Source organism: Cyprinodon tularosa, unplaced genomic scaffold, assembly GCF_016077235.1.
Source record: "Cyprinodon tularosa strain WSP-4 unplaced genomic scaffold, ASM1607723v1 ctg983, whole genome shotgun sequence".
Taxonomy (NCBI): Eukaryota; Metazoa; Chordata; class Actinopteri; order Cyprinodontiformes; family Cyprinodontidae; genus Cyprinodon; species Cyprinodon tularosa.
Window position 1 is genome coordinate 45,733 of NW_024039766.1, and position 20,454 is coordinate 66,186.

General features: G+C 50.1%; 1 protein-coding gene across 4 annotated transcripts in view; it reads right to left on the reverse strand.

The window, feature by feature from the left end:
• chd1 (chromodomain helicase DNA binding protein 1) overlaps positions 1–19,859 on the reverse strand; it is a 52,393-nt gene extending 32,534 nt beyond the window's left edge. For 2 of the 4 annotated variants that reach the window (XM_038275961.1, XM_038275960.1), the window contains exons 1-7: positions 18,855–19,219; positions 14,797–14,889; positions 13,691–13,898; positions 12,032–12,142; positions 10,728–10,918; positions 1,123–1,394; positions 828–1,053 (exon numbers count right to left, since the gene is read on the reverse strand). In XM_038275961.1, coding sequence (XP_038131889.1) covers positions 828–1,053; positions 1,123–1,394; positions 10,728–10,918; positions 12,032–12,142; positions 13,691–13,898; positions 14,797–14,889; positions 18,855–18,874 — 1,121 coding nt within the window. In that variant the 5' untranslated portion in view covers positions 18,875–19,219. Of the gene's footprint in view, positions 1–827; positions 1,054–1,122; positions 1,395–10,727; positions 10,919–12,031; positions 12,143–13,690; positions 13,899–14,796; positions 14,890–18,854; positions 19,220–19,555 lie in introns of those variants that run through there. The other 2 variants (XM_038275962.1, XM_038275959.1) reach the window with 2 other exon arrangements.
• Positions 19,860–20,454: the final 595 nt, after the last annotated feature.

A 20,454-nucleotide genomic window follows, 5' to 3' on the forward strand; every position in this document is an offset into this window, starting at 1 on the left:
AGCCACATTTCCACCACCCTCTGGAACCGATCCGTGCCGAGGTCGGTTCCTTATGGGCCTTAACACGCCACGCTAGCACGGGTCCTCACTGCCTAGTGGCCATCTACGGTACTACAGCTCTCTAGAGGGAAACAAGCAAACCAACATGGCGGCGCCTGTAACATTCAGGAAGTTAGCGGAGAGTCAGGGGAAGAAGGCAGCCTTTGGTGAATTTCTTTGACAGATTCGGTTTTTGGGATGTGGATACGACAAACGATAGTCTAATCGGGGCTTCCAGACGCAGGGAACAACGACAGATGTTGAGGTTCGTCGCACTGCTAAGCAGAATCATCCCTGGAAATCGTGCGGCGCGGTAGGAAGCTAGGATTTTAGGAATGATTACGGAGGCTGGCTGTAAGGAGACGAGGCGGTCGAGAAGTGATGCTGCCATACGCTGGCGCCACCTACTGACCACCATTAGGAGGCAACGCAGGTGAAGTGTCTTGCCCAAGGACACAACGACACTGAAAGACGGCGCCGTCAACCCTTTCGATTTCAGGTCAAACTCCTACACCCGACGCCACTGTTGCCACGGCTTTCGGTTGTGTCTGGCACAGTCCGGTTCAGTTCTGCGTGGCATGCACACTCCGTTACCTTGGTTACCGTGCTCAGACCAATCTCGGCACGGTTTCTAAAGGGTAGTGGAAATGGGGCTATGGCGTCCAGCCTGGAGGCTCCACCTCCAGGAGGAGGAGGATGATAGGCTGAGCTATGCGCCTGGTTGAGCTGATCGACGCTCCGTGAGGCGGCTGAGCCAGAGGAGACCAGGCCAGCAGTCTGAATCTCACCATTTCCTCTTCTCCTGCTCCTTCTTCTTGAAGTTCTCCAGCTTCTTCATGCCCCTCACATTCTGGAGCTTTAGTGTTTCTTCAGTCTCCCAGGTGTTGTGGATGTGCGCCCAGTTCTTCCACTTGATCAGATACTGGACCTCGCCGGCCTCCTTGCTGGGATCAAAGTTGGCGTTGGGGTCTCCGTCGGCCTCTACGGCGTACACGGTGGTAGCACTGCCTGTAGCTGGAGAGGAAGCAGAAGCGGCATCAGATCTACCCATCACCATGGCAGCGAGGTGGGCGGCGTTCTTACCTCGTTTTCTTCCCAGCCTGCTTTCCATCACTCTCTCAATGGTTTCAAACTCCTCCTCCTCAGGCAAAGGAACATCTTCACCCAGCACCTCCACCAGATCATCAGAGTCTGTGTTCATCTCATCAGCCTCCTTGTAGCTGACGTTGACCGTGGCCTGCCGCCGCGGCCCGCCGCTCGCCACTTTGGAAAAGTTATTTTCATCCTCAGAGGAGGAACATTTCTGGGATTTCTTCCTCTGACCCATGCTCTTCGTTCCATTTCTGGAGTTCATCCTAAAACCAGAGAGAAACAGGAACGGTTTCAGGTCGGACCTTTGAGGCAGAGCGTTTAAACTACAGCTGGAACGGTTTTAGGTCGGACCTTTGAGGCAGAGCGTTTAAACTACACCTGGAACGGTTTCAGGTCGGACCTTTGAGGCGGAGCGTTTAAACTACAGCTGGAACGGTTTCAGGTCGGACCTTTGAGGCAGAGCGTTTAAACTACAGCTGGAACGGTTTCAGGTCGGACCTTTGAGGCAGAGCGTTTAAACTACAGCTGGAACGGTTTCAGGTCGGACCTTTGAGGCAGAGCGTTTAAACTACAGCTGGAACGGTTTCAGGTCGGACCTTTGAGGCGGAGCGTTTAAACTACAGCTGGAACGGTTTCAGGTCGGACCTTTGAGGCGGAGCGTTTAAACTACAGCTGGAACGGTTTCAGGTCGGACCTTTGAGGCAGAGCGTTTAAACTACAGCTGGAACGGTTTCAGGTCGGACCTTTGAGGCAGAGCGTTTAAACTACAGCTGGAACGGTTTCAGGTCGGACCTTTGAGGCAGAGCGTTTAAACTACAGCTGGAACGGTTTCAGGTCGGACCTTTGAGGCAGAGCGTTTAAACTACAGCTGGAACGGTTTCAGGTCGGACCTTTGAGGCAGAGCGTTTAAACAACAGCTGGAACGGTTTCAGGTCGGACCTTTGAGGCAGAGCGTTTAAACTACAGCTGGAACGGTTTCAGGTCGGACCTTTGAGGCAGAGCGTTTAAACTACAGCTGGAACGGTTTCAGGTCGGACCTTTGAGGCAGAGCGTTTAAACTACAGCTGGAACGGTTTCAGGTCGGACCTTTGAGGCGGAGCGTTTAAACTACAGCTGGAACGGTTTCAGGTCAGACCTTTGAGGCAGAGCGTTTAAACTACAGCTGGAACAGTTTCAGGTCAGACCTTTGAGGCAGAGCGTTTAAACTACAGCTGGAACGGTTTCAGGTCGGACCTTTGAGGCAGAGCGCGTTTAAACTACAGCTGGAACGGTTTCAGGGTGGACCTTTGAGGCAGAGCGTTTAAACTACAGCTGGGACGGTTTCAGGTCGGACCTTTGAGGCAGAGCGTTTAAACTACAGCTGGAACGGTTTCAGGTCGAACCTTTGAGGCAGAGCGTTTAAACTACAGCTGGAACGGTTTCAGGTCGGACCTTTGAGGCAGAGCGTTTAAACTACAGCTGGAACGGTTTCAGGCCGGACCTTTGAGGCAGAGCGTTTAAACTACAGCTGGAACGGTTTCAGGGTGGACCTTTGAGGCAGAGCGTTTAAACTACAGCTGGAACGGTTTCAGGTCGGACCTTTGAGGCAGAGCGTTTAAACTACAGCTGGAACGGTTTCAGGTCGGACCTTTGAGGCAGAGCGCGTTTAAACTACAACTGGAACGGTTTCAGGTCGGACCTTTGAGGCAGAGCGTTTAAACTACAGCTGGAACGGTTTCAGGTCGGACCTTTGAGGCGGAGCGCGTTTAAACTACAGCTGGAACGGTTTCAGGTCGGACCTTTGAGGCAGAGCGCGTTTAAACTACAGCTGGAACATTTCAGGTCGGACCTTTGAGGCAGTGCGTTTAAACTACAGCTGGAACGGTTTCAGGTCGAACCTTTGAGGCAGAGCGTTTAAACTACAGCTGGAACGGTTTCAGGTCAGACCTTTGAGGCAGAGCGTTTAAACTACAGCTGGAACGGTTTCAGGTCAGACCTTTGAGGCAGAGCGTTTAAACTACAGCTGGAACGGTTTCAGGTCGGACCTTTGAGGCAGAGCGTTTAAACTACAGCTGGAACGGTTTCAGGTCGGACCTTTGAGGCAGAGCGTTTAAACTACAGCTGGGACGGTTTCAGGTCGGACCTTTGAGGCGGAGCGTTTAAACTACAGCTGGGACGGTTTCACGTCGGACCTTTGAGGCGGAGCGTTTAAACTACAGCTGGAACGGTTTCAGGTCGGACCTTTGAGGCAGTGCGTTTAAACTACAGCTGGAACGGTTTCAGGTCGAACCTTTGAGGCAGAGCGTTTAAACTACAGCTGGAACGGTTTCAGGTCAGACCTTTGAGACAGAGCGTTTAAACTACAGCTGGAACGGTTTCAGGTCGGACCTTTGAGGCAGAGCGTTTAAACTACAGCTGGAACGGTTTCAGGTCGGACCTTTGAGGCAGAGCGTTTAAACTACAGCTGGAACGGTTTCAGGTCGGACCTTTGAGGCAGAGCGTTTAAACTACAGCTGGAACGGTTTCAGGTCGGACCTTTGAGGCGGAGCGTTTAAACTACAGCTGGAACGGTTTCAGGTCGGACCTTTGAGGCAGAGCGTTTAAACTACAGCTGGAACGGTTTCAGGTCGGACCTTTGAGGCAGAGCGTTTAAACTACAGCTGGAACGGTTTCAGGTCGGACCTTTGAGGCAGAGCGTTTAAACTACAGCTGGAACGGTTTCAGGTCGGACCTTTGAGGCGGAGCGTTTAAACTACAGCTGGAACGGTTTCAGGTCGGACCTTTGAGGCAGAGCGTTTAAACTACAGCTGGAACGGTTTCAGGTCGGACCTTTGAGGCGGAGCGTTTAAACTACAGCTGGAACGGTTTCAGGTCAGACCTTTGAGGCAGAGCGTTTAAACTACAGCTGGAACAGTTTCAGGTCAGACCTTTGAGGCAGAGCGTTTAAACTACAGCTGGAACGGTTTCAGGTCGGACCTTTGAGGCGGAGCGTTTAAACTACAGCTGGAACGGTTTCAGGTCAGACCTTTGAGGCAGAGCGTTTAAACTACAGCTGGAACAGTTTCAGGTCAGACCTTTGAGGCAGAGCGTTTAAACTACAGCTGGAACGGTTTCAGGTCGGACCTTTGAGGCAGAGCGCGTTTAAACTACAGCTGGAACGGTTTCAGGGTGGACCTTTGAGGCAGAGCGTTTAAACTACAGCTGGGACGGTTTCAGGTCGGACCTTTGAGGCAGAGCGTTTAAACTACAGCTGGAACGGTTTCAGGTCGAACCTTTGAGGCAGAGCGTTTAAACTACAGCTGGAACGGTTTCAGGTCGGACCTTTGAGGCAGAGCGTTTAAACTACAGCTGGAACGGTTTCAGGCCGGACCTTTGAGGCAGAGCGTTTAAACTACAGCTGGAACGGTTTCAGGGTGGACCTTTGAGGCAGAGCGTTTAAACTACAGCTGGAACGGTTTCAGGTCGGACCTTTGAGGCAGAGCGTTTAAACTACAGCTGGAACGGTTTCAGGTCGGACCTTTGAGGCAGAGCGCGTTTAAACTACAACTGGAACGGTTTCAGGTCGGACCTTTGAGGCAGAGCGTTTAAACTACAGCTGGAACGGTTTCAGGTCGGACCTTTGAGGCGGAGCGCGTTTAAACTACAGCTGGAACGGTTTCAGGTCGGACCTTTGAGGCAGAGCGCGTTTAAACTACAGCTGGAACATTTCAGGTCGGACCTTTGAGGCAGTGCGTTTAAACTACAGCTGGAACGGTTTCAGGTCGAACCTTTGAGGCAGAGCGTTTAAACTACAGCTGGAACGGTTTCAGGTCAGACCTTTGAGGCAGAGCGTTTAAACTACAGCTGGAACGGTTTCAGGTCAGACCTTTGAGGCAGAGCGTTTAAACTACAGCTGGAACGGTTTCAGGTCGGACCTTTGAGGCAGAGCGTTTAAACTACAGCTGGAACGGTTTCAGGTCGGACCTTTGAGGCAGAGCGTTTAAACTACAGCTGGGACGGTTTCAGGTCGGACCTTTGAGGCGGAGCGTTTAAACTACAGCTGGGACGGTTTCACGTCGGACCTTTGAGGCGGAGCGTTTAAACTACAGCTGGAACGGTTTCAGGTCGGACCTTTGAGGCAGTGCGTTTAAACTACAGCTGGAACGGTTTCAGGTCGAACCTTTGAGGCAGAGCGTTTAAACTACAGCTGGAACGGTTTCAGGTCAGACCTTTGAGACAGAGCGTTTAAACTACAGCTGGAACGGTTTCAGGTCGGACCTTTGAGGCAGAGCGTTTAAACTACAGCTGGAACGGTTTCAGGTCGGACCTTTGAGGCAGAGCGTTTAAACTACAGCTGGAACGGTTTCAGGTCGGACCTTTGAGGCAGAGCGTTTAAACTACAGCTGGAACGGTTTCAGGTCGGACCTTTGAGGCGGAGCGTTTAAACTACAGCTGGAACGGTTTCAGGTCGGACCTTTGAGGCAGAGCGTTTAAACTACAGCTGGAACGGTTTCAGGTCGGACCTTTGAGGCAGAGCGTTTAAACTACAGCTGGAACGGTTTCAGGTCGGACCTTTGAGGCAGAGCGTTTAAACTACAGCTGGAACGGTTTCAGGTCGGACCTTTGAGGCGGAGCGTTTAAACTACAGCTGGAACGGTTTCAGGTCGGACCTTTGAGGCAGAGCGTTTAAACTACAGCTGGAAAGGTTTCAGGTCGGACCTTTGAGGCAGAGCGTTTAAACTACAGCTGGAACGGTTTCAGGTCGGACCTTTGAGGCAGAGCGTTTAAACTACAGCTGGAACGGTTTCAGGTCGGACCTTTAAGGCAGAGCGTTTAAACTACAGCTGGAACGGTTTCAGGTCGGACCTTTGAGGCAGAGCGCGTTTAAACTACAACTGGAACGGTTTCAGGTCAGACCTTTGAGGCAGAGCGCGTTTAAACTACAACTGGAACAGTTTCAGGTCAGACCTTTGAGGCAGAGCGTTTAAACTACAGCTGGAACGGTTTCAGGTCGGACCTTTGAGGCAGAGCGTTTAAACTACTGCTAGAACGGTTTCAGGTCGGACCTTTGAGGCAGAGCGTTTAAACTACAGCTGGAACGGTTTCAGGTCGGACCTTTGAGGCAGAGCGTTTAAACTACAGCTGGAACGGTTTCAGGTCGGACCTTTGAGGCAGAGCGTTTAAACTACAGCTGGAACGGTTTCAGGTCGGACCTTTGAGGCATCGCGTTTAAATTACAGCTGGAACGTTTCAGGTCGGACCTTTGAGGCGGAGCGTTTATACTACAGCTGGAACGGTTTCAGGTCGGACCTTTGAGGCGGAGCGTTTAAACTACAGCTGGAACGGTTTCAGGTCGGACCTTTGAGGCAGAGCGTTTAAACTACAGCTGGAACGGTTTCAGGTCGGACCTTTGAGGCAGAGCGTTTAAACTACAGCTGGAACGGTTTCAGGTCGGACCTTTGAGGCAGAGCGTTTAAACCACAGCTGGAACGGTTTCAGGTCGGACCTTTGAGGCAGTGCGTTTAAACTACAGCTGGAACGGTTTCAGGTCGGACCTTTGAGGCAGAGCGTTTAAACTACAGCTGGAACGGTTTCAGGTCGGATCTTTGAGGCAGAGCGTTTAAACTACAGCTGGAACGGTTTCAGGTCGGATCTTTGAGGCAGAGCGTTTAAACTACAGCTGGAACGGTTTCAGGTCGGACCTTTGAGGCAGAGCGTTTAAACTACAGCTGGAACGGTTTCAGGTCGGATCTTTGAGGCAGAGCGTTTAAACTACAGCTGGAACGGTTTCAGGTCGGACCTTTGAGGCGGAGCGCGTTTAAACTACAGCTGGAACGGTTTCAGGTCGGACCTTTGAGGCGGAGCGTTTAAACTACAGCTGGAACGGTTTCAGGTCGGACCTTTGAGGCAGAGCGTTTAAACTACAGCTGGAACGGTTTCAGGTCGGACCTTTGAGGCAGAGCGTTTAAACTACAGCTGGAACGGTTTCAGGTCGGACCTTTGAGGCAGAGCGTTTAAACTACAGCTGGAACGGTTTCAGGTCGGACCTTTGAGGCAGAGCGTTTAAACTACAGCTGGAACGGTTTCAGGTCGGACCTTTAAGGCAGAGCGTTTAAACTACAGCTGGAACGGTTTCAGGTCGGACCTTTGAGGCAGAGCGCGTTTAAACTACAACTGGAACGGTTTCAGGTCAGACCTTTGAGGCAGAGCGCGTTTAAACTACAACTGGAACAGTTTCAGGTCAGACCTTTGAGGCAGAGCGTTTAAACTACAGCTGGAACGGTTTCAGGTCGGACCTTTGAGGCAGAGCGTTTAAACTACAGCTGGAACGGTTTCAGGTCGGACCTTTGAGGCAGAGCGTTTAAACTACAGCTGGGACGGTTTCAGGTCGGACCTTTGAGGCGGAGCGTTTAAACTACAGCTGGGACGGTTTCACGTCGGACCTTTGAGGCGGAGCGTTTAAACTACAGCTGGAACGGTTTCAGGTCGGACCTTTGAGGCAGTGCGTTTAAACTACAGCTGGAACGGTTTCAGGTCGAACCTTTGAGGCAGAGCGTTTAAACTACAGCTGGAACGGTTTCAGGTCAGACCTTTGAGACAGAGCGTTTAAACTACAGCTGGAACGGTTTCAGGTCGGACCTTTGAGGCAGAGCGTTTAAACTACAGCTGGAACGGTTTCAGGTCGGACCTTTGAGGCAGAGCGTTTAAACTACAGCTGGAACGGTTTCAGGTCGGACCTTTGAGGCAGAGCGTTTAAACTACAGCTGGAACGGTTTCAGGTCGGACCTTTGAGGCGGAGCGTTTAAACTACAGCTGGAACGGTTTCAGGTCGGACCTTTGAGGCAGAGCGTTTAAACTACAGCTGGAACGGTTTCAGGTCGGACCTTTGAGGCAGAGCGTTTAAACTACAGCTGGAACGGTTTCAGGTCGGACCTTTGAGGCAGAGCGTTTAAACTACAGCTGGAACGGTTTCAGGTCGGACCTTTGAGGCGGAGCGTTTAAACTACAGCTGGAACGGTTTCAGGTCGGACCTTTGAGGCAGAGCGTTTAAACTACAGCTGGAACGGTTTCAGGTCGGACCTTTGAGGCAGAGCGTTTAAACTACAGCTGGAACGGTTTCAGGTCGGACCTTTGAGGCAGAGCGTTTAAACTACAGCTGGAACGGTTTCAGGTCGGACCTTTAAGGCAGAGCGTTTAAACTACAGCTGGAACGGTTTCAGGTCGGACCTTTGAGGCAGAGCGCGTTTAAACTACAACTGGAACGGTTTCAGGTCAGACCTTTGAGGCAGAGCGCGTTTAAACTACAACTGGAACAGTTTCAGGTCAGACCTTTGAGGCAGAGCGTTTAAACTACAGCTGGAACGGTTTCAGGTCGGACCTTTGAGGCAGAGCGTTTAAACTACTGCTGGAACGGTTTCAGGTCGGACCTTTGAGGCAGAGCGTTTAAACTACAGCTGGAACGGTTTCAGGTCGGACCTTTGAGGCAGAGCGTTTAAACTACAGCTGGAACGGTTTCAGGTCGGACCTTTGAGGCAGAGCGTTTAAACTACAGCTGGAACGGTTTCAGGTCGGACCTTTGAGGCATCGCGTTTAAATTACAGCTGGAACGTTTCAGGTCGGACCTTTGAGGCGGAGCGTTTATACTACAGCTGGAACGGTTTCAGGTCGGACCTTTGAGGCAGAGCGTTTAAACTACAGCTGGAACGGTTTCAGGTCGGACCTTTGAGGCAGAGCGTTTAAACTACAGCTGGAACGGTTTCAGGTCGGACCTTTGAGGCAGAGCGTTTAAACTACAGCTGGAACGGTTTCAGGTCGGACCTTTGAGGCAGAGCGTTTAAACTACAGCTGGGACGGTTTCAGGTCGGACCTTTGAGGCGGAGCGTTTAAACTACAGCTGGAACGGTTTCAGGTCGGACCTTTGAGGCATCGCGTTTAAATTACAGCTGGAACGTTTCAGGTCGGACCTTTGAGGCGGAGCGTTTATACTACAGCTGGAACGGTTTCAGGTCGGACCTTTGAGGCGGAGCGTTTAAACTACAGCTGGAACGGTTTCAGGTCGGACCTTTGAGGCAGAGCGTTTAAACTACAGCTGGAACGGTTTCAGGTCGGACCTTTGAGGCAGAGCGTTTAAACTACAACTGGAACGGTTTCAGGTCGGACCTTTGAGGCGGAGCGCGTTTAAACTACAGCTGGAACGGTTTCAGGTCGGACCTGTGAGGCAGAGCGTTTAAACTACAGCTGGAACGGTTTCAGGTCGGACCTTTGAGGCAGTGCGTTTAAACTACAGCTGGAACGGTTTCAGGTCGGACCTTTGAGGCAGAGCGTTTAAACTACAGCTGGAACGGTTTCAGGTCGGATCTTTGAGGCAGAGCGTTTAAACTACAGCTGGAACAGTTTCAGGTCGGACCTTTGAGGCAGAGCGTTTAAACTACAGCTGGAACGGTTTCAGGTCGGACCTTTGAGGCAGAGCGTTTAAACTACAGCTGGAACGGTTTCAGGTCGGATCTTTGAGGCAGAGCGTTTAAACTACAGCTGGAACGGTTTCAGGTCGGACCTTTGAGGCGGAGCGCGTTTAAACTACAGCTGGAACGGTTTCAGGTCGGACCTTTGAGGCAGAGCGCGTTTAAACTACAGCTGGAACATTTCAGGTCGGACCTTTGAGGCAGTGCGTTTAAACTACAGCTGGAACGGTTTCAGGTCGAACCTTTGAGGCAGAGCGTTTAAACTACAGCTGGAACGGTTTCAGGTCAGACCTTTGAGGCAGAGTGTTTAAACTACAGCTGGAACGGTTTCAGGTCAGACCTTTGAGGCAGAGCGTTTAAACTACAGCTGGAACGGTTTCACGTCGGACCTTTGAGGCGGAGCGTTTAAACTACAGCTGGAACGGTTTCAGGTCGGACCTTTGAGGCAGAGCGTTTAAACTACAGCTGGAACGGTTTCAGGTCAGACCTTTGAGGCAGAGCGTTTAAACTACAGCTGGAACGGTTTCAGGTCGGACCTTTGAGGCGGAGCGTTTAAACTACAGCTGGAACGGTTTCAGGTCGGACCTTTGAGGCGGAGCGTTTAAACTACAGCTGGAAGGGTTTCAGGTCGGACCTTTGAGGCAGAGCGTTTAAACTACAGCTGGAACGGTTTCAGGTCAGACCTTTGAGGCAGAGCGTTTAAACTACAGCTGGAAGGGTTTCAGGTCGGACCTTTGAGGCAGAGCGTTTAAACTACAGCTGGAACGGTTTCAGGTCGGACCTTTGAGGCAGAGCGCGTTTAAACTACAGCTGGAACCGTTTCAGGTCGGACCTTTGAGGCATCGCGTTTAAACTACAGCTGGAACGGTTTCAGGTCGGACCTTTGAGGCAGAGCGTTTAAACTACAGCTGGAACCGTTTCAGGTCGGACCTTTGAGGCAGAGCGTTTAAACTACAGCTGGAACGGTTTCAGGTCGGACCTTTGAGGCAGAGCGTTTGGCCATAAAGGAAGGAGGAGGTTCTAAGCCATGTAAATGGTTATGATAAATGGTATTTGAAAACATTAGAATGCTAATAATAATAATATTAATACAGTGCTAAGTGCTGTTAAAGATGGAAATAACTACAGATTAATAACTAAAATGACAGGATGATCCCACTGACTCCACCCACTTACTTGGTCGGAGGTTTTCTGCTCTTAAATTTCAGACTCGGCTCATAGTCAGATGCAGTTTCATTGCTGTTTTCTTCTGCTGAAGAGTCTGAGCCGGAATCACTCCCAGAACCCGATCCAGAGTTGGACGAGCCAGAATTCCCTCTCTTCTTGGATCCGCTCGAGGTGTCCGATTCATCACTACTGGAAGAGTCCTGGAAAACAAAAGGCCACAGCGTCATGCTGTTACCGGGTCAACAAGCCGCTGGACTAACGAAGCAGGAGAATGATGTCAGAACCCTGAACCTGGGCCGCCTGCAACACTACCATCTGGATCCACCTCTGACCCAAATCTCAAACGGCAGACGGCTGATGTCGCAGTAGAGCCGCTTTGGATCAGAGGGCAGGACGGGTCATTTACCAGGCCGACCCGTCCCAAACCGCTTCACAAAGGCCTGAAAAACAGCGACGGCTGGAAGTGATCAGCTGTGGACGGTCCAGCCTTCAGCACCAGCCCTGCCATTGCCTCACTGTCACTTTGGTTGCCAAGCAACCGTGACCACATGAGGCATTTGTGTTTTGATGCTTTTTAGCAACACAGGTTCAAATCAGCCTGGCTTTAGTTTGAGGACTGCAGCAGCAGTTATTCCCCTATATCCTGGTTTAAAGCCAGGCTTAATGCCCTGGAAGGAGACCATTTGATCCTCTGCCGGTAGGTGGAGCAGCTCCACCTGCTGCTCCACCTTCAGACAGCAGAGTAGCAGCAGGTGGAACAGCAGGTGGAGCAGCTCCATCTGCTCCTCCACCTGCTGCTCCACCTGCTGCTCCACCTGTGGACTGCAGAGGAGCAGCAGGTGGAGCAGCAGGTGGAGCAGCTCCACCTGCTGACAGCAGAGGAGCAGCAGGTGGAACAGCTCCACCTGCTGCTCCACCTGCAGGCAGCAGAGGAGCAGCAGGTGGAGCAGCAGGTGGAGCAGCTCCACCTGCTGCTCCACCTGCAGGCAGCAGAGGAGCAGCAGGTGAAGCAGTATTCCTAAAGATAATTTTTTTATAAAGTAAAACTGTTCCTCTGCATAGAGCAGACTGACTGATTAATGACGCTGATCTATTTTTATACTTCCTGCTCTAGGTGGGATCAGCTAAAGGTGTTTGAGAGTCTCTATCCGGGGAACCATTGATCCATTACTACATGATTTAACGATTTATCTGATTAATTGTTGATTATCTGTTCTTTTAAGGACGGGGTCCCTGGGGGGCCGGGCTGGGATCCCCCGCCTTAGATGAACGGACCAACCGGGTTCCACCAAGGATCCTGAAGGAGCACTGACCTCGTCTGACCCGCTGTGGGAGGAGCCTCGTCTCTGCTGCTGCTGCTGCTGCTGCTTCCTGAGCATCGCTGATCTCTGCACCGCCAGGATGCTGGGGTTGGACTTCCAGAACTGCAACGATGCAAAACCAGTCAGTCAAAGCACCAGAAACCACTCAGCCATTGGACCCAAAACCAGTCAGTCATCAGACCCGAAACCAGTCAGTCACCGGACGCGAAACCAGTCCGTGATCGGACCCGAAACCAGTCCGTTATCGCACCCGAAACCAGGCAGTCATCGCACCCAAAACCAGTCAGTCACCTGACCCAAAACAAGTAAGCCATAGGACCTAAAACCAGTCCGTGATCAAACCCTAAACCAGTCAGTCATCGGACCCGAAACAAGGCAGTCATCAGACCTGAAACCAACCACTCATCGGACCCAAAACCAGTCAGCTGACCCAAAACCAGTCAGTCACCGGACCCGAAACCAGTCAGTTATCGGACCCGCAATCAGCCAGCCATCGGACCTGAAACCAGTCAGTCACCAGACCCGAAACCAGTCAGTCACCGGACCCGAAATCAGGCAGTCAAAGCACCCAGAACCAGTCGGCTGACCCAAAACCAGTCAGTCACCGGACCCAAAACCAGTCAGTCACTGGACCCAAAACCAGCCATTCACCTAACCCAAAACCAGTCAGTCAAAGCACCCAAAACCAGTCACCTGACCAAAAACTAGTCAGCCGGCCCAAAACCAGTTAGCCATCGGACCCGAAACCAGGCACTGGACCAAAAATCAGTCAGTCACCTGACCCAAAACCAGTCAGTCACCTGACCCAAAACCAGTCAGCTGACCCTTAACCAGTCCGTGATCGAACCCTAAACCAGTCAGTCATTGGACCTGAAACAAGGAAGTCATCAGACCTGAAACCAGCCACTCATCGGACCCAAAACCAGTCACCTGACCCAAAACAGTCAGTCACCGGACCCGAAACCAGTCAGTTATCGGACCCGCAATCAGGCAGCCATCGGACCTGAAACCAGGCAGTCACCAGACCCAAAACCAGTCGGTCACTGGACCCAAAACCAGCCGATCACATACCAGCCAGTCACTATACCCAAAACCAGCCAGTCACCTAACCAAAAACCAGTCACCTAACCCAAAACCAGTCAGTCAAAGTACCCAAAACCAGTCACCTGACCAAAAACCAGTCAGCCGGCCCAAAACCAGTTTGCCATCGATCCGAAACCAGGCAGCCATCAGACCCAAAATCAGGCACTGGACCAAAAATCAGTCAGTCACCTGACCGGAAACCAGTCAGTCACCTAACCCAAAACCAGTCAGCTGACCCAAAACCAGTCAGTCGCCGGACCCAAATAGTCACTGGGCCCAAAACCAGTCAGCTGAGCCAAAACCAGTCAGTCATCGAACTCAAAACCAGTGAGTCACCGGACTCGAAACCAGTGATTCACCGGACTCGAAACCAGTGATTCACCGGACTCGAAACCAGTCACCAAACCCAAAACCAGTCAGTCATTGGACTCGAAACCAGTCGGCCGTCGGACCCGAACCCAGTCTGCCGTTGGGCCAGAAACCGTAATGTGGACTCTGCTTGGTGTCTTTCTGACTGTTGCAGCAATCAAAGAAGGGGAGACGGTAGCAGAGAAACAGCTTGTTCACCTCGGCCCCGTCAATGTTCGGCTTCCTGGGGGCCTCCGTCTTCTCAGTGGATTTCTCCGTCTCTGACTCGGACTGACTCCCAGAGTCAGAGCCGCTTCCTGAGTCGCTGCTCTCCGATTGGCTGCTGCTGCTGGAGGAGCTGGAACTGGAGCCGGAGTCTGAACCAGAACCAGAACCAGATCCAGAACCGGACTCCTCATCAGAATTACTGCGATAGAAAAACACAAACCAGAGAGAGTCACTGAACAATGAGGAGGAAACGGTGCGATTCCAGTCAAACAGGCATTCATCTTACCGACTGATTAATAAAGGATCAATCTATCATTCATCTTACCGACTGATTAATAGAGGATCAATCTATCATTCATCTTACCGACTGATTAATAGAGGATCAATCTATCATTCATCTTACCGACTGATTAATAGAGGATCAATCTATCATTCATCTTACCGACTGATTAATAGAGGATCAATCTATCATTCATCTTACCGACTGATTAATAGAGGATCAATCTATCTTTCATCTTACCGACTGATTAATAGAGGATCAATCTATCTTTCATCTTACCGACTGATTAATAGAGGATCAATCTATCTTTCATCTTACCGACTGATTAATAGAGGATCAATCTATCATTCATCTTACCGACTGATTAATAGAGGATCAATCTATCATTCATCTTACCGACTGATTAATAGAGGATCAATCTATCATTCATCTTACCGACTGATTAATAGAGGATCAATCTATCTTTCATCTTACCGACTGATTAATAGAGGATCAATCTATCATTCATCTTACCGACTGATTAATAGAGGATCAATCTATCTTTCATCTTACCGACTGATTAATAGAGGATCAATCTATCATTCATCTTACCGACTGATTAATAGAGGATCAATCTATCATTCATCTTACCGACTGATTAATAAAGCAGTTATTTTAGGATCAATCTAAAAACACTTTGAAGAAGCTCTAGGAACGTTACAGGAACACCTCATCAGTTAAAGTGAAACAGGATGAGAACCAGATCAGACTGAAGATGAAAGACAGTCTACAGACCAAACTAAGCCCCCCCTCATCCTCCGCATCCTCCCCAACTCACCTGGACTCTCCGTTGCTGTTGCTGACACTTTCATCTTCACTGCGTCCTGCCATGTTGGAGTCCCTGCAGGAGAAGTGGATCCTGGTGCTGAACCTGTCAGAGAAAGAGGCCAGTTAGAGCTGCAGACCATCATACCTTCAGTCGCTCTACCCATGGGAACCAAACTCTTCCACTGTGTTACAGTTCTCCGACCGTCACGGTCCAACGTGTTACAGTTCTACAACCATCACAGTCCAAAATGTTGCAGTTCTACAACCATCACAGTCCAACGTGTTACAGTTCTACAACCATCACAGTCCAACGTGTTACAGTTCTACAACCATCACAGTCCAACGTGTTACAGTTCTCCAACCATCACAGTCCAACGTGTTACAGTTCTACAACCATCACAGTCCAACGTGTTACAGTTCTACAACCATCACAGTCCAGCGTGTTACAGTTCTCTGACCATCAGGGTCCAACGTGTTACAGTTCTACGACCATCACAGTCCAAAATGTTGCAGTTCTACAACCATCACAGTCCAACGTGTTACAGTTCTACAACCATCACAGTCCAGCGTGTTACAGTTCTCTGACCATCAGGGTCCAACGTGTTACAGTTCTACGACCATCACAGTCCAAAATGTTGCAGTTCTACAACCATCACAGTCCAACGTGTTACAGTTCTACAACCATCACAGTCCAGCGTGTTACAGTTCTCTGACCATCAGGGTCCAACGTGTTACAGTTCTCCAACCATCACAGTCCAAAATGTTGCAGTTCTACAACCATCACAGTCCAACGTGTTACAGTTCTCCGACCATCACGGTCCAACGTGTTACAGTTCTCCAACCATCACAGTCCAACGTGTTACAGTTCTCCAACCATCACAGTCCAACGTGTTACAGTTCTCCGACCATCACAGTCCAACGTGTTACAGTTCTCCAACCATCACAGTCCAACGTGTTACAGTTCTCCGACCATCACAGTCCAACGTGTTACAGTTCTACAACCATCACAGTCCAACGTGTTACAGTTCTACAACCATCACAGTCCAACGTGTTACAGTTCTCCAACCATCACAGTCCAACGTGTTACAGTTCTCCAACCATCACAGTCCAACGTGTTACAGTTCTCCAACCATCACAGTCCAACGTGTTACAGTTCTACAACCATCACAGTCCAGCGTGTTACAGTTCTCTGACCATCAGGGTCCAACGTGTTACAGTTCTACAACCATCACAGTCCAACATGTTACAGTTCTACAAGCATCACAGTCCAACGTGTTACAGTTCTACAAGCATCACAGTCCAACGTGTTAGTTCTCCAACCATCACAGTCCAACGTGTTACAGTTCTCCAACCATCACAGTCCAACGTGTTACAGTTCTCCAACCATCACAGTCCAGCGTGTTACAGTTCTCTGACCATCAGGGTCCAACGTGTTACAGTTCTACAAGCATCACAGTCCAACGTGTTACAGTTCTCCAACCATCACAGTCCAACGTGTTACAGTTCTCCAACCATCACAGTCCAAAATGTTGCAGTTCTACAACCATCACAGTCCAAAATGTTGCAGTTCTACAACCATCACAGTCCAACGTGTTACAGTTCTCCGACCATCACGGTCCAACGTGTTACAGTTCTCCGACCATCACAGTCCAACGTGTTACAGTTCTCCAACCATCACAGTCCAACGTGTTACAGTTCTCCGACCATCACAGTCCAACGTGTTACAGTTCTACAACCATCACAGTCCAACGTGTTACAGTTCTACAACCATCACAGTCCAACGTGTTACAGTTCTACAACCATCACAGTCCAACGTGTTACAGTTCTACAACCATCACAGTCCAACGTGTTAGTTCTCCAACCATCACAGTCCAACGTGTTACAGTTCTCCAACCATCACAGTCCAACGTGTTACAGTTCTACAACCATCACAGTCCAACGTGTTACAGTTCTACAACCATCACAGTCCAGCGTGTTACAGTTCTCTGACCATCAGGGTCCAACGTGTTACAGTTCTATGACCATCACAGTCCAACATGTTACAGTTCTACAAGCATCACAGTCCAACGTGTTACAGTTCTACAAGCATCACAGTCCAACGTGTTACAGTTCTCCAACCATCACAGTCCAACGTGTTACAGTTCTCCAACCATCACAGTCCAACGTGTTACAGTTCTCCAACCATCACAGTCCAGCGTGTTACAGTTCTCTGACCATCAGGGTCCAACGTGTTACAGTTCTACAAGCATCACAGTCCAACATGTTAGTTCTCCAACCATCACAGTCCAACGTGTTACAGTTCTACAAGCATCACAGTCCAACATGTTAGTTCTCCAACCATCACAGTCCAACGTGTTACAGTTCTACAAGCATCACAGTCCAAAGTGTTACAGTTCTACGACCATCACAGTCCAACGTGTTACAGTTCTACAACCATCACAGTTCAACGTGTTACAGTTCTCCAACCATCACAGTCTGTGTTACAGTTCTCCAACCATCACAGTCCAACGTGTTACAGTTCTCTGACCATCACAGTCCAAAGTGTTACAGTTCTCCGACCATCACAGTCCAACGTGTTACAGTTCTCCAACCATCAGTCCAAAGTGTTACAGTTCTCCGACCATCACAGTCCAACGTGTTACAGCTCTCCAACCATCACAGTCCAACGTGTTACAGTTCTACGACCATCACAGTCCAACGTGTTACAGTTCTACAACCATCACAGTCCAACGTGTTACAATTCTACAACCATCACAGTTCAACGTGTTACAGTTCTACAAGCATCACAGTCCAACGTGTTACAGTTCTCCAACCATCACAGTCCAACGTGTTACAGTTCTCTGACCATCACAGTCCAAAGTGTTACAGTTCTCCGACCATCACAGTCCAACGTGTTACAGTTCTCCAACCATCAGTCCAAAGTGTTACAGTTCTCCGACCATCACAGTCCAACGTGTTACAGTTCTCCGACCATCACAGTCCAACGTGTTACAGTTCTCCAACCATCAGTCCAAAGTGTTACAGTTCTCCGACCATCACAGTCCAACGTGTTACAGTTCTCCAACCATCACAGTCCAACGTGTTACAGTTCTCCGACCATCACAGTCCAACGTGTTACAGTTCTCCAACCATCAGTCCAAAGTGTTACAGTTCTCTGACCATCACAGTCCAACGTGTTACAGTTCTCCAACCATCACAGTCCAACGTGTTACAGTTCTCCGACCATCACAGTCCAACGTGTTACAGTTCTCCGACCATCACAGTCCAACGTGTTACAGTTCTCCAACCATCACAGTCCAAAGTGTTACAGTTCTCTGACCATCACAGTCCAAAGTGTTACAGTTCTCTGACCATCAGTCCAACGTGTTACAGTTCTCTGACCATCACAGTCCAAAGTGTTACAGTTCTCTGACCATCAGTCCAAAGTGTTACAGTTCTCTGACCATCACAGTCCAAAGTGTTACAGTTCTCTGACCATCAGTCCAACGTGTTACAGTTCTCCAACCATCACAGTCCAAAGTGTTACAGTTCTCTGACCATCACAGTCCAAAGTGTTACAGTTCTCTGACCATCACAGTCCAACTTGTTACAGTTCTCCGACCATCACAGTCCAAAGTGTTACAGTTCTCCGACCATCACAGTCCAACGCGTTACAGTTCTCTGACTGTCTTGGTACCATAATGGTGTAACATGTTCATGTCACAGTGCTGAGCTGCAGACAGTCGTTCCTACTCCAGCTATGACCCAGGTCTGACGCGTTTTGTTTTTTCCAAGTGTTAAAAAAGACGCAGTAAAGATGAAACTCAACTATCATCACAGCATCTGAGCTGTTCAATGGTTAGGGTTAGCCCGTTATTCCTCCACCTGAAAGATGGTGGCTGAGCCGAACCGAACCTCGCAGCGATGCTTCCTGATCAGCTCCTGCAGTGAAATGAGCAAAAAGCCGCAGAGCTGAGGCCTACCGATGCCGCTGGGTTCAGCAGCTCAGCGCTCATAGAAATGTTTCATGTTTATCACTAAGTGATGGCTCACGCAGCTGTGACAGTGCAGCGCGCGGCTGCAGCTTACCGTGTAGCATCAGCTAGCATGCTAACACATCCCAGGACGGGTCAGGGTTAGGGGGATGAAGCCGGGCGGCTGGCGGGGCGCAGAGCGGCTCCCCCCGGCAGCTCCTAAACTCCCCAGGCAGCTCCTGCTCCTCCACCATGGGGGAAGCTATGGTTCATTCAGAGGAGTCGCTGCTAGGGGATTATAGCCTAGCCTAGCTACCCGAGCTGCTAGCTTGGTGCTCCATTAGAGGCTCGGTTCGGCCCGTCCTCAGACCCAGTAGAACCCAGCCAAAGCCACCGATGTCCAGCTTGTTTTACTGGGACTGGTGCTGGAGGAGGAAGGGAGAGCTGCTGCTGGTAGCCGCTCACTGCTAAGCGCTTTCAGCTTCTGTTGCGAAGCACGAGGCTAGCGCGGAAGCTAACACGAAAACACAATGTTGTAGTAATTTGGACACAATAGACGGCTGAGTGAGTGCGCGGCTGCTGCTCTCCTCATTCCGCCCTCAATCCCCATCAGTCCGCAGAGAGGCTGCTGGAGCAGCACGGCGGAGTTTGGGGCTGTTTGCGCCCTGATTATTTAACCCTAACTAGCTAGCCAAACTTCACCTTCTGTCGCCTTGTTTTCATTCGCTCCTCGCGCTCTAATGTTAGCTTTGATTTGCATCCAGTAACACAGAAGAACAGCGCGTTTCTCTGCCTCCTCCTGCGGGATCTACAAACCTGTCCAAAAGTTGTCGAAATGCAGTTTTCCACTTTAGCGCCTCTTCGGAGCAGCAGGAGCTAACGCCGCTGGAGCTAGCTGCGGTTCCCCGGCGGACGCGCGGGCGGTGCGGTGCGGTGCGGCGGTCAGAGCGGCTGGAGGCGGTCAGGCTGATGGGGGAATGCGATCAGAACTCCGGACTCTGTCAGTGCGCTCCGCGGAGCCAGGTTCGGCAGAACATGGACTTCCTAAAACAACCGGGCTCAGCCATGACGACGTAACGCAGGCTACACACGAAGGAAACCCCACGCAGTGACGTCAGAGCTGCGCCGTAGCGCCCTAGTGCTGACTTCCCCCATCCGCCCATGGTTCACCTTGTTTTGCTACACTGTCAGAGAAGATGTGACGTCATATGACCACTATCCAGGTAACAGGTGAGGGCCCAGCCCGGTGCTCACCTTCTGGACCAGGATGGTCTGATAACTGCCAGCTTAGCAGTGAAGCAGCACATTATTATAACAGCTTCTGTAGAAAAGCTGTGTAGAGTGGTTCCCAAATAAAGCAAAACACGGCAATCCTAAAATAGATCAGTGATTTGTATCCAAGCTTTAGGAGAGAAAAATACCATAACCAACTTCTGGAATCAATGTAGACATATATTATTAACCAGATTATCTATACTGATAAATAATATAGCTTCTCTCCAAACAGCTCCGAGAATATCCTCATTCTATAAGTTTATATCATCTTTTCAAAGGAAAGGTCTGTGATCAGTGGGTTCACTGGAAAAGGTCTGCCTCATCCATCCAGTGATCAGTGGATTCACTGGAAAAGGTCTGCCTCATTCATCCAGTGATCAGTGGATTCACTGGAAAAGGTATGCCTCATCCATGGAGGGATCAGTGGGTTCACTGGAAAA